Raw genomic sequence first — 14,608 nt, forward strand, 5'->3', positions numbered from 1 at the left:
CTTGGAGCCCTCCTCGGATACGCTGGCTGGGAGGTCCCGGTCAACTTTCTACGTTCGGACTTAGTCTCTTTTTTGGAGATTTTCTTAATCGGGACAAACCTGCAAATCAGGCCGGGTCGCGGTTAAGGCAAGCCGGCTAGAGATGCCGCGGAGGGTGGTCGGTCCCTCTATGGAGCTTTTTTTTCAAAAGTTCTCCAAACTCCTCCAAACTTCTGGATCTTCTCCCTGATGTTCTTTTAAGGTTCTTTTGGGGTCTACAGCTCACCCCAAGGCTCCAGAAGCTCTGAGATGATCCTTGGGGGTGTGGACTACAACTCCTAGAATGCACCTGGCACAAACTCCTTTTGGCTACTGGACAGTGGTCAGCTGGTTGATTTCTTCAGGAGTTTGTGCAGGGGACTCTGGTTAGCAATTTTTCACCTGTAGCAAACAGGGAGTCCCTCCTTGAACCAGTTGAAGCCAGGCAAAGTCCTTCTTGTGGTGAAGCCCAAGTGTGCAGCTGGTGCAGTCCTTCAGAGTGCAGGGTCCAGGTGCAGGCCAGGGGTCCAGCAGGGCAGTCCTTCTTCTCCTTTGGTTCTTCCTTGTTGGAATCTGATGGGGATCTGAGGTGTGGGTGCAGGTCTGCCAGTTTTATCCTTGCTCCTGGGTGAAAAACAGGGGGGTCCTGACTCTCCAATCAGGTGCAGGGTCCTTCCCCCTGTGATGACCACTTCCTGGGAAGTGTGGCAAAAATCAATCCCAGGAGGCAACATTCCTCAAAAATCCATCATGGCTGAAAGTGATTTTTGGAGGTTACATCTGGCTGAGCCCACCCACTGGTGTGGCTAAAAATCATAAACACACCCCTCTCCTGCCCTCTCCTAATCTAATCAAGGGGGCACCTAGTTGTCTGGGGTTGCAGGATGTGGGGGTGTTGCTGGGTTTCTCCAAAAGTCCTTCTCTGCCTTTGAAGACCAGTTTGGCAGCCCTCCCCCTTCCTGCTTCACCATCTGTTGAGGGGAGATCCCCTCCCACAGGCACATCTCTTTGTGTGAAGCCAGGCCACTTCACACCCCATCAAGGCAGCCTGGCCAGGCTGCCAGAGGCTGGCCAATCAGAGCACAGCAAAAACAATGCAGGGCTGAAGTTGGCAACTTTTCAGGTAAAGTTTAAAACTCTTTACCTGAACAAGTTATATTAAATCTGACAACTGGAAGTTGTGGGATTTATTATAACAATTAATTTGATACCAAGCTCGTGGTATCTGTCACTTAAGGGGAATTTTAAAATTAAAACAAAGTCTCCCCATTCTAGCCTATAAAGACCATTCACTACAATGAGGGAAAAACGAATTTGGCTGTTTTTACCTCACCAGGGCTTATAAAACTATTTTTATAAGGTCCCTGCTTATAGTTACATGGCACCCAGCCCTAGGGGCACATAGGACACACCTTAGGGGTGACTTATATGTAAAAATAAGGTAGTTTAAGACTTTAGAACTACTTTTAATTCCAAAGTCAAATTTGCATATAACTTTAATTTAAAAGCAGCCAGCAAGGCAGGCCTGCCTTTAAAATGACACTGGGCACCTCAGCAGTGCACCTATGGGTGTACTACCTATGCTGTGGTCCCTAAACCTACATGCCCTACCATATACTAGGGACTTATAGATAGGTTGACTTAGCCAATTATAATTAGCCTAATTTGCATATCCACTTTACACAGAGCACTGGCCCTGGGACTGGTAAGCAGTACCCAGGGCACAGCCAAGAGTCAGTAACCACCAGTACCTGTCCAAAAAGTGTGGGGGTGACCAGGGCAAAAAGGAGGACTTTCCTACACTCCCTTTTTTGGTTTTTACTGATTTTTAAAGCTAAATACAGACAGAAAACCAATTATTTTCTTTTTTGTATTTAGTTTTGAATGTGAATAAAAACGGAAATTAGGTTGTTTTTTTGAACAACTCTAAACTACTGCCAGGCCAACAGCTGTGCGGATTGACAGATAAAGGGTACAAAAAACATAGAGGAATTTTAGTAATGAAGTTTAAACACCAGCAGATATGCACCAGGTTGACACTAAAATGTTCATGTGTTCATGTAAGTGTGTTAAATTATCATCTGTGGGTGTTCATATCATTAAAACCTGTCAGGCATTCAATTAAGAGGATGCATTTACGGTTAAATACATGGGAAAATATGCTTCTTTTTTTAACAAAACCCCAAATAAATACGGATAAGTACAGATAAAATGAGAAAAATATAAATATGAATCAATATATATGGAAATGTAAAAAAAAAAAAAAAAAATACCATAAAACCGGGAGACCTAATTACAAATAGTCCTACTTCTGAAAAGGAATCCATCAGAGGTCTTACTTTTACCAAACTGCTATAAATGGCAAAGAATTTGATCAGATAAACTAGCCAAAAAACCCTCAGCACAGGTCAGTTGAAGCTTGCAGGTAGAACTGTATGGGTATGGTAATGTACACATTTTTGACCTATGAAAATTGACACCACATGTATATTTGAAGAATGTACTGCAGTTGTATTAGCAATATTGTTATTGTTATCACTGCTCTAAACGGCTAAGATTCTGCAGCTTAGTGAGGTCTTAGTAAGATGAGCATCAGTTATATGTCAATGAAGTGCTTACAAGTATTGAAAGAATTACATTGTCTTTTTGTCAACAATGTATTTTCAGGACACTTGATTGGACCGGTATTATGTCATTCCTTTTGCAACTACATTGGCTTCCCGGCTATTTTCACTGCATGTGAACACCCTCAGCGATTCACCATCATCACCTTCTATGTCACGGGAATGGTTCTCTTCTTCTTGCTTCTGCACCCGATGACTGACCCTGCTCTCTACGGCAACCTTCCCATTTGTCACCTACTGGAACGAGGCTCAAGCGACAACTCCTGGCTCTGCTCCTGACCTCCTCTCTTTTTGCATTACACTGACAAGAAATCTGCAACGTTTTGCCAACTGTGGCAAGAAACTATCTGGGGGAATTTTAATAACCCGAGGAAAACCAACTTGGTGGTTTGCTGTGAATGTTATGTTTGCCAAGATCCACATTTCCATTGGCTTGAAAAGACGATTTATATGTTTAACATCACTCTGTGTCTGTTTATACATATAGTCCATATATTTTTTTACGTTAGGATAGATGCACGGACCCCCAAACTAGGAAGAATCCTTTACATGGGGGTTCCTTAAACACAACACAACCCAAAAGCAAGTGGCTGCCATGCAGTATTTCCTACTTCTGTGACTAGTCACCTATATTCCCTTCATATCTTTTCTTATTGGTGTCCAGATACTTGACTTTAAAATTCGTTTACTGGGAAAAGGATACAGTAAGAGATCTTAGTCAATGTCATATCATCCAAAAATAAACAGCAAAATGCCATTTTATCTTTCGAGACTGGCTTCTGGATTACCAGACGCTCTGCAATCTCCACCTCCTTTATGTCCGTTAATTTTCTGGCATGGGAATTACCTTTAATACTTTTTCATAATTCTGGTCTACAAAGACATCACCCTCTGGCAATTAGATCTACATATAAAAAAATATTTTATTATCATTTAATGTCATTGGCAAGGGTTCTTTTACAGAGACTATCCTGAAAGGTTGATTTCCCAAGTAATTGTTGCGGCTCCTACATGACCTGCATGCAGGGTCAAAACATCCGTGCAAAGAGATATTAGCAGTTTATACAAGTAGTACGTATTTGTGTACCCAGACAAAAACACATATATGCACAAAAGACCCAGTTCATATTATAAAGTTAGCTATTTCTTTTCAGTGAGGTTTGCGCTTTTCATAATAATTGACTGCTTATTTCCCAAGAAAAATGCAGTATAAATAGGATGCCATAATGCGTGTGTCAAAAAGGAGAATACAAGAAGCAATTATCCTGTTGCAAATTAGCATTTTACTACTGTTCAGGTAAACTTCCCAACCGCTTCTCTTTTTCTTGTTAGGGAAGTGCTGCTGATTAAAATTGATTAAACTCAGGGTCGTGAAAAACTGCTAATTTCCAAGTTTTCACTAAACTCAATTCTACTTGTTTGTACTAACCTTAATATCCCTACCCCTTGCAACATTGTGCTTATAAAGGCTTATGTTGGATAACTGCAGTGTTATTATGTAGAAAGTGATACTGTGCTATCCAAAGGGGTTTGATAATAGAGAATATTCTTCTCTCTTCCAGCGGCTACTCGCCATAATTCAGAGTAAACAATCTGTGGCTAAAGGAAAATTGTAGTAACATTAACTTTCAGCATTTGTTCCATGAAAAAAGGCTACTTATTGCTATGAACAAACTAATAAGCCATACCTTCTGCCTACATTATCTGAATATTCCTTCGTAATGTCTCTGTCGTGGCTGTGCTTGTCTATATGAAATTAGACATTTGACTGCAAGGAATATAGTTTTTCAGACAAGTCAGATGGCTTTCTGTTAAAATAATACAGCCACAATGATAGCCCCTCCATCAGATCACATTACAATATACCTTACTCAGAATATTGAATGACAAATGATCTACTATCTTTGATTACTATTATTTTTTAATTAAAAACCTAACCTCTTGCCACCCTAGAAGCTAAATTTCGATCATCATATGAGATATTACATGCTTTTAAATTCCATAGTTCGTGAGATGTTAACTTGCTATCCACAAAAGAAAAAGAACCACTTGTGACTAACAGCCAAGGCCTAGATTTAGCTAGCTAGCTTATTTTATTTCTTTTAGGAATACCAGCTGAAAATAAATAGCAGGTGGAGGCCTCTGCTTGAGCTATGCGAATTTGAAACCACATATACAAACATCGATAGGTAATCCCGCAACAGAAAAATTTACTTTTGAAATAAAAATTCAGATTCCTTTTGAAATGTATTATAGAGAAAATTATACTGTTACTTGCTACTAACCAGGGCCTGATTTAGAGTTTAGCAGACAGGTAACTTTAACCCAAACATGACAGACATCCCGTCTGCCGTATTACGTTCTGCATAGGCTTATTTGGAATCGTAATACGATAGATGGGATAGCTGTCACTTTTGTGGCTGGCTAAGCCCCTCCGCCAAACTCTAAATTAGGCCCATAGTCTGTGCTACCTGAGGTTGGCACCATTAAAAATGTACTTCTTGGCGTTTGTCATTTTTACTAAAAAGAGTTTTGTTGTTTGGCACACCTTGCCAAAAGAAATGAATCCTCGTTGAACCTAGAGGAGGATCCGTTGGCTCATATCTAAAAACCATCATGTTGATGGTAGGACTGACACCTTTTAATGTGGCCATGAAGGTATTGTTGTGACTGCGTAGACTTTTTCTGTTGTTCCATTAGTGCTAGAATGTCATATTTCATTGTTTCAGTTCACCAAGGTGCAAATATAAACTAAAGTCAAGAGACTTCATTAGCCTTTCTTGTCTTTAACAGAGGCACCTTTCATGTTGCGAGCTGGTGCTTTTCTAGGCCAGGGTTTGAAGGCTGTTCAGTGCAGTCTATGGTCAATGAGGACAGTTTTCAGGTGTGGATTCCAGCGACTTAAACACATATGTACTTCAAGCCAAAGTAAACAAGGAAGAGAACAAGCAAAACACTCTTTATGTATCATTCTGCAATGCACCCCATCTTGGCACTATATCATATTATCTCCCTTTATTGGTCCCCCACCTCCGGCTCTTCGAGAATATCCATTTCCTGCCTCTGGCCCCTTTCTCCTTTGTCCCTCCATTTCTCTTACTGTTGCCCTGTATGCTTCAATACTGTTGTGCGTTTCTTTCCATCACTCTCACTCACCACAACTCAGTATTTCCTGTCCTGCTCATCTTAGTTGGATATTAGACAGCTCGATGGGGAGAAGCCAGATTGAATCTTCACACTTAGTCCTTAGTGAGATAACATAACCAGTGCTTCTGGGAGTGTGAGAAATGTATATAGGGAGGGCCACCATTGTCAAAAATAGTTAAGCCTTCTGCTTCTTACTTCTCGCCATTTAGGGATACATGAAATCCTATTGGTTTCTTGGCTGGAATTTTGAATAGAGAGGATTTACATTGCACTAGCCATTATTTAAATGTATAACTTTGGATATACTATAAACCATATATTTAGTGAGAATTGAAAACTGTCTTGCTTTACCCTCCCAAAAGTATGAAAGTGGTGCCACTGATTTCTTTAAATTCAGCCACATTTATGTGCAAGTTTTGAAAGTTTAAAATGAGTGAAATTGGGGTCTCCTGATAATGCAACAGAAAATATTGCACAGAGAAGAGTCGTGGAGACACTCTGGAAACATTACTCGAAATGAAATCTTTTTTCTCGTTCTCAGTGGGTGAACGTCTTCTTAAATCTGTCCTGCTGCACTGGGTTGTCATCAACGCCTGAGAGCATATTTGTAATAGAGTTCTATTTTATAATTGACAATATGCTTTCTTAATTCTCCTTTTTATTTTCTTGTTTTTGTCAGAGTGGATTTATTCTGTTTTACTCTGGTGGTGTCGCGAAATGCTGAGTTAATTAGAAATATTTTCTGTTTTACCCCAGATTTTTACATAAACAAATAGCAATAGTATTCTCAGTCCTGGGCCTTCTCACCCGTTGATCGGCCCCAAGCTATGGTATGCATGCTTGCATGGCTCTGCAATCAGGGCAGCCTGAGCGAGCATTCTAAGGCTAGAAGCTTGTAAATGAATTACCATTTAGAACACAAAGACCTTAGATCACCTAATAAACTGGCTTGCTTACAAGGTGGAATTTTGGACACAAACGTGCACTCTTCAGCTGGGTGGCTCCCAAATGAGCATAAAGATGTCACACATGGATCAGGTTTTTTGGTTATCAATTGTCAAATATGTTTTGTTGCTGCTAATCTCGAGACATGGTACTGGATTATTGCATGAGACTCTTTGTATAAGGACACACTGCGGATGAGACTCATTTATGTTAGACCAGACTGTAAACTGAGACAGAAATCTTTTTAATTATCAAACTATTGGTCGATGTTTGTGTTACAATAAGCGTTTACCACTTCTCCGTAAAGGGACATGTAGAGCAGTACCACGGAATAAAAGTTTCTTATACCTCAGTTACGAGTGGTAATTGCATCGTTATTTATTGCATCCGATAAGTAATGAATACCCTGGCGTTCGTTATTTGTTGGATGTCATAAATGGCAATTGCGAGTTTTGCCCCCAAATGAGTCATAACATTCGGATTGTGGCGCTAACTCGTTCTGCACCAAAATTCTCATGGGCTGTTATAAATCTGGCCTTTTCACCTGATGCATTTTTCCAGATGTAACAGTCCGAAAGTTATTGGGTGAAACATTAGACTGTCATAATTCCGACACCTCTGCAATCAATGATTTATGTTTTGTTGAAAATTTACAATGCATTTGTAATTGAGAGATTTGTAAAGAAATGGAAGCAGAATAATTGATTTGTACATGAGATGATTGTATTCCTCCCTCTTCGTTATTTCTCTACAATGTTGTCTTCGGGCTTGGTTAAGTGTACACAAGGCATAAGGTATATATGTGAAATCATTTTCATTTTTGTAAAGATTTCTTAATGCATAATTTATTTATTTCGAAGTAAACTATGGAGAACTTCTAATATTCAGGTTCCCGAACACGATTTAAGTGGTTCAAGAAAAATCTTGTTTAGTTTGAGTTTATCAGAGAGTTGTGAAAAATCGAAAACAATGTAAAATCTTAATGGCAGACTAGATCTGAACTTTATTTTAAACACAAAATACTCTGTGGCCTTTTTTTACTTTGGTTTGGAGTTTCCATCCTGATTTGGCTGGCTGAGAATCAATGCAAAGGGGAAAGCTAAACGTGATTCAGCGTCACGTTGTTGTGGATTCTGTGACCCATTGTTAATCTCATAGCAGGATTGTCGAGTTTTAGGCCTTCGGTAATGGCCATAAATAATATCAAGCCGCAGTACCTAAAACTATCCATGCCTCTAGATGTGACCTGCTTACTTACCCTCAACAACACTGTTGGATACCATAATGGCGCCAAGCCTTCTGTGTTACTCAAGCACATTAAATGTCAATTTAACGTATTTCTGTGGTTTGGTTATGCTGCGATAAATATGGATTAACGTGCTGCCAATGGGAGCTACTGAATAACAGTATTTTCTTTTTGTCCACCTTTTTGTTAGGCGGTGAGTTGACATCTTGTTGTACTACTGTATACATTTTCACTCGGTAAATAGGCACTGCACAGCTTGAATTTTTTGACACGTTGAGATTTTATAGGAAAATAAATATATTGTCATTTTTATAAACATATCTCTATTTTCTGAATTGGGCTTTTTGGTGAAGGGTGAACCATATATTTTGTCGATGTCAGAGTAATAAAACTAAATTCAACTTTAAAAGATGTAAAAAATTATTGGAAATGTAACTTAAAGATATTTACAGTACGATGATTATGTTCAAATAAAGTTAAGTTTTACATTTAGTGTTTATTGTCCTCTGTACCAAGGTGTATTTTTAAAGGGCAGAGGCACGGACGATATGCAGTCCTTTCATATAAATCAATAACAAACATTTGTCGCTACCCCTTGGACTCTACATTTGGTTATACATTCAGTGTTGTCTTAAGGTGTACGGTGAGGGTCTACCTTACCTTATTCCTTTACACAGCCACTCTATAAGGCTCTGGTTCTATTCCATACCTATTTGAATGGAATGGCGGGCAGATGGCTTCATCTTTTGAACTCCATTGCTTTTCCACTTCTCAATGCTGTAACGTATTAGGCATCACCGGAAGACCCAAGCCATTTTCATGGGTTCAGGAATTACTGTGAGTAGCCTTTCTGTGTAAAACACGCCAAACCAGGTCTTAATAAAATTAACTTACAAAACAGAAAATATTTTGAAAAACGGAGGCTGTAGGAAACGTTTTGAATTCCACAGGAAAGTGTAAGATTGTAAATAACTATGTTCAGTACTTCAGCCGATTCACACTCAGCACAATGACATCGCGTAAGGAAGGAAAGTGGAGTTCAACATCTGCATGACAGAGAGCCCTTTGTAATTTTATGCGACACTCCCTAAATCTAGTCTTCGAAAATCCATAAACCCTAGAGGCATTGAAATCGAAAATAATTTTGTGTTTAGAGGATAATTGTAATCATTACCTTCTGTGGTAAAGATAACTAATTCATTTAGCTCAGTGGATACAGATTACCACCATTTAGAATGTCATTATGCCACTTTTAAACTCTACAAACAAAAAAGCATTGGTAGTGCCAATCGTGGCTTTTCTGGCGAACTTGTTTTTATCAAGTTTGAAGAAGACATACAGTTCAGAATATATGCCAGAAAGAAGACTAGCTTTCAAATCTACCCTGGTCAAGATTCAGCCACTAAAGTGTAGCACTAAGGAGGCAGCCCTCAACCATCTAAGCTAAGGTCAGCATTCCTGAGCGATGTGTGTCTAAATGCATCACCTTGACATGAGAAATCAGGCTTTTTTGTACTTTCAACCAGCAGATGTTAGCAATCTCATTTTTATTCCTTTCCAGTTTATGCTTCATACATGCTCTAGTAGGCATGAAGTTAGCCTCTCTGTGGCTCTTCCCAAGCTCAGAAAATGGCACATTGCAGCATCCATACCCAATGCCTGCCACACTCCCTAGCACAAGATTACAGCGGAATGCCAAAGTTCTATAAAGACGTTTGTGTGAAGGTATTTCAAATACCCCAGCATTAGGATGGCCATAGTGTAGAGGTGCTTTGTGTGCAAAACTTTATACCTTGAAAATGTTGCCAGTTTTCGCGTGTTGCAGGAGAAATCAGCTCCCTTCCCATCCACTAAAATTATCAAATTCCACCTCATTCATGTTTATCCCAGCAGCAACCCAACATTCACATTCGAGATGTTTACTCTCATCATGATAATAATCACCAACTTCTAAAGGAATGTGTGTTGCAGACCCAAGTCTACAAAGCGAATTACTTTCCGGAACCTTCAAGGACAATTTCTTCAATCTGCTGGTTAGTGCTGATATCTCACAGCTTGTCACAGTGCCTACCCATGCCATGGGGAGCTTCCTGGATCTTATCTGTAACACTCTGCAAAACCCACCTTTCACAAACCCGGCAGGTGGAATAGGCTGATCATACTACATATGCATTTGATTTAGTCCACAATTAACACACCTACAGAGGTCACTGAAAACACTGAGCAGATATTTCAGTAACATCCCAACAGACACTTCACATCAACGAAATCTCACTGACAACCACTACTAAACCCAGCGCATAGACAAAGGCCCTGCTAATGGACTTCAACCAAACACTCCTGAAGACAGCAGATGTCCATGCTTCACTCCATCTGTGAACCACGAAAGCCAAACCCTCTACATTGGCGGTAATCACAGGCGGCAGAGTCTCAGCAGGAAAGGGTCCATTTGCGGTCATGAAGGGCCAAGCTTCAGGATTTCATCATTTCTTCTTAGGAGGATCTCAGACTGATGCTGATGCCAGCCAAGCATCCAGGGCCTGGGGCCACCTCTTGGGGATCAGGAACTCACTCTAGCAGAGGCCAGCAGCACTCGGGCAGGTCCAGTTGCTGCAGGTCAGCTGGGCAGTTGGCGAGAGGCCTCTGTAGCTTGTCCTGTCACTGAAACTCAAACAGGAGATGACAAACTCACCCTTGGAGTCACTCAGGTTTTCCTGGGATGAAGGTATGCAGGTCCAGTCTTCCTCCTCAGACAGGAAGGCAGTCCTCAGCCACAGGGGATAAATCTGGCAGCAGGGACAGTCCTTCTTCTATAATGTCCACGGGTCTAGGAGTGTTCTGAAGAGTAGCTCTGGAGCTCCAGTATTTATAGCTGGTGCCCACATTCCATTTGTGGGGATTCTCTATATCACCCTCACAAATGGTTCTGGAAAGTTCATCCCTTCCCCTTTCAATGCTCCATGCAGTCTGGGGTGACAAAAGACTAGTGTCAGGATTGTTTGTGTGTACGGGTGGCAAGCCTTTGATGAGTAAGTGGGGCAAAGCACAGCTCTGCCCACAACCGTCCTGTCCGGATGGCCTGTCCTGCCCCCACCTTATCCCCTTTGGTTCAATGGCTGGGAGGAATCAACAAACCCCAGCAGCAGAGCGATTCATTGTCATGTGACCTAGGACACTGGCAGAAGGCACAAATGGTTAAGACAAGAAATGCCAACTTTATAAAGTGGTATTGTTAGAATTCAGACTTAAATTCCAACTTTACCAATCAAAGGATTTTAAATTACATTAATTGGGTGTAAACAGCATATCTCTATCTGTTCACAATCCAAGGTTTTCACTTATTAAATGAAATGAGGTAACTTAGTATTTATTCAATGGAAGAGACAGGCCTTGGAGCAGTGAAAAACGACTTTAGGAGATTTTCATTACCAGGATATGTAGAGCTCAAGCACTTGTGTCCTACTTTTTGAAAACAAATAAACCCTGCCCTATGAGCCTTTCGGGTCTACCTCTGGGATGGCTTATATGCATCAAAAAGGAGGTCTGGCAAAAGATTTGTTTTGCTAGGTCGAAGTAGCAGTTTAAAGCTGTGCTACCGGCTGCAGCAGCAGGTGTGAGACATGTTTTAATAGGCTACTTTAGTGGGTGCCACAATGAGTGCTGCGGGCCCACTCATAGTATTTAACTTACAAGCCCAGGGTAGATGTTGAACCATTTAGTAGGGATTTACAAGTAAATATATGTGCCAATTAGGTGTAAGTCAATTTTACCATCTTTGAAGTGGGAACACAAGCAATTTAGCACAGGTTAGCAGTGATAAAGTGAACAAAGTCCTAATGCCAACAAAAATGATTTCAGCATTAGAAGGCAAACATTTGTGTGGAGACCCTGCAAAAAGGGCTAAGTCCAACACAACCCACCTCCAACCAAAAGCTTGGGTATTCTAATCAATACCTTAATGGACTTCCCTTCTTAGACCATACAACATAGACAATGGCCGTCTTTTGTAGTGGTATTTTTTAGATCAATGCCCATCCAAGGCTAATTGTTTCCCACTGACATTCTCTTCTGTGGTCACTACTCTAGCTCTATCTGTGAAGCTCCTCACCTTAACTTGCTCACAGGTGTACACATGAAGCTGAACAGGTGCCAGGGCTTCCGGGGGGAAACACCACCACACTCAAGAGTGGCACACTGTCTGTGCCATGCAGGGATCTGCTTGGTGCAGGTCTCCGGTCCTCTGCCTCTGGGACTGTGCAGGGAGCACCTAAAAGTGTCCTCAGCAGGGTCAGGTTTGGGGTGCTCTGTTCCCAAACCTTGCAACCCCTGATCCACTGGTTCTCCCACTGTGGCCTCTCTCCACATGCTGCCCCTCCATCTGGGCCTCCATACTCTCCTTTTGTGAGTAATACCCCCAGACAGAACCATGAGCTTTCAGGACGACCTTGGCAGCCGCCCCTCCCAGCTTCTTCAACATCGATGGTAATTCATTTCCCAGAATGCAGTCAGTGGGCACTAGGGGATTTACTGTGACCTTCCTCTAGGTCATTTACACACTCCATTCAAGGAACCAGACTTCTGGCTCAGCACCAGAGTCTATGAGAAGGTACTAAATTGTGATCCAGAGGAGGGTGGTTCAGCAGAGGAAGAGGGGACCCAATTAAGTCCCAGAGTAAGGTGGAGGGAAAAGGTTCCCATGCCTCTTCTAAGAATTGGTTGGGTTGGGGGCTCTGGTTGGCAGTTGCCCAGGCCGTGGACCCATCCGTACCAAGGGAAATCCACTGGTGAGAGCTCCCCAAGTGTGGTGTCCAGTGTGGCCTTAAAGGGAGGTAGTGCCCAGGACAGAACATGTGCTCTCATGAGGACAGATTGTACAGCTCCTCATACTTGTTTACTTCATCATCCTTCACCCAACCATCCAGTGCCTCACAAAAGTAATCCACAAAATCTATCCAGGTCAGGAGGGGCAACTTAAGGCTGTCACTGAGCTTCAACTTATATTTCTTAGGGGTGAGGCCATACTTCTTTACGAGGGGTTCCTTCATGATTGGGTACTGTCGGAAATGGCCCTTTCTGCAGGGTTATCCCCAAACTTTTTGCCTTTCTCCTCCTATTTTTCTGACCCTCTTTGTTGGCTTTAGTACTCTAGGCACTTTATCACTACTAATCAGTGATAAAGTGCATGTGCTCTCACCCCTAAAACTTGGTGTAATTGGCTTACACCTTTTTGACTTATTTAATTTACCTTTAAGTTCCTTGTAAAGTTGTATACCATATACCCAGGGTCTGTACAATATATGCTACTAGTGGGCCTGCAGTGCAGATTGCGCCACCCACAGAAGTAATCTTTCAAACATGTCTCACTGAGGCTTGCCACTGCAGAGCCTGTGTGTGCAGTTTACTGCCACACTGACTTGGCAAGCCAAACCCCTTGCCAAGGCCTTGACTCCTTTTTTACTACAACTAAGTCACCCATGCGCGTAGGCCCTCAATAGCTCTATGGGCAGAGTGCTGTGTATATAAAAGGTAGGACATATATTTTTATATACTACATGTCCTAGTAGTGACAAGCTACCAATTTAGTTTCTCTCTACTGTGAGTGCGCTCCTTTCATAGGATTGCATAAGAATTTTTTTTCTGTTTGTCTAACTGGTAATTTCTGATCTGTAAGGAGTAGTGTGGGCATGTTTGGTATGTGTGGAATGGTAGTGAGAAATTCTGCTTACTGGTGTAGGTGGAGTTTACATTACTATTTTAGAAATGCCACTTTTAGAAAGTGTGCATTTCTCTGTGCTTATAACTCTGGTGCTTTGCAGCCTGGCCCCGATCCACGTCTAGGGCAGGGTGACAGCTCTACTTTGTGCATACTCCCCAGACAGCTGTCAGGGAAGGTTAGATGTGACAGGGTTACATCTGCAAACTGATGTCTTCTTTGGCTGGGAGAGAGGGAGGCGGGGCACGCTTTACACTTGTATAGGCTGTGTCCTGCACTCACACAGAGGGCTCATTTACCCTCTACTGATGTCTGAAGCCAGGGTAGATGAAAGGGACATTCCTGGAACTGGTCAATTTTGGCTGGAAATTTCTCCTCCTTCTAGAAGCTTGACACTTTGAGTATAAGTAGAGGGTCTGGAGCCCCCTGACTTTTAGAGCACTTTTGGAACTGGGACTGAACCTCTGTCAGAAGGACTGCTGGACTGCTCTTCTGTGGTTGCACCACTGCCTGCTGTTGCTGGGTAGCATAAAGCACTCCTGGAATTGCTTTTCTGAGTGTTGCACTGCTGGCAGCCTGCTCCCTGACTCTTAACTGCCAATCCACTATGGGACTGCAGGGGAGGAATTGTGGATTTCGCTGTGCTGGTCTTCCTGCCCACTGCTCCCTGCCTTGTGCCCCCCCATGCTCTCCCAGGGGCCAGCATGTGATTACAGATGTTGGCTTACTGCCCCTGGTCCTGCCAATGTTGCACCTGGGTCGTGCTATACTTTTACATTATGCTGATGGTGAAGCTTGCTTCTCTCTCAAATTTCCTAGAGCGTGGCAAGTGCTTTATTTCCACTTTCATTCCCACTGCTGCTGTCCTGAGAAAATCCCCCTCTGCGAGGCCCTCTTCTTCTGGGCAACACATCC

The 14,608-nt window shown here is 42.0% G+C and overlaps 1 protein-coding gene across 2 annotated transcripts in view; it reads left to right on the forward strand.

Annotated features, from left to right (window-relative positions):
• The window catches only part of RCE1 (Ras converting CAAX endopeptidase 1), a 252,205-nt gene extending 243,732 nt beyond the window's left edge, over nt 1–8,473 (forward strand). Inside the window, exon 8 of one of the 2 annotated variants that reach the window (XM_069207817.1) lies at nt 2,686–8,473. In XM_069207817.1, the coding sequence (XP_069063918.1) occupies nt 2,686–2,921 (236 nt within the window). In that variant the 3' untranslated portion in view covers nt 2,922–8,473. The remainder of the gene's footprint in view (nt 1–2,685) is intronic. The other variant, XM_069207818.1, reaches the window with a different exon arrangement.
• Nucleotides 8,474–14,608: the final 6,135 nt, after the last annotated feature.

The sequence above is a fragment of the Pleurodeles waltl genome, chromosome 9 (assembly GCF_031143425.1).
Source record: "Pleurodeles waltl isolate 20211129_DDA chromosome 9, aPleWal1.hap1.20221129, whole genome shotgun sequence".
In the NCBI taxonomy this organism is placed as follows: Eukaryota; Metazoa; Chordata; class Amphibia; order Caudata; family Salamandridae; genus Pleurodeles; species Pleurodeles waltl.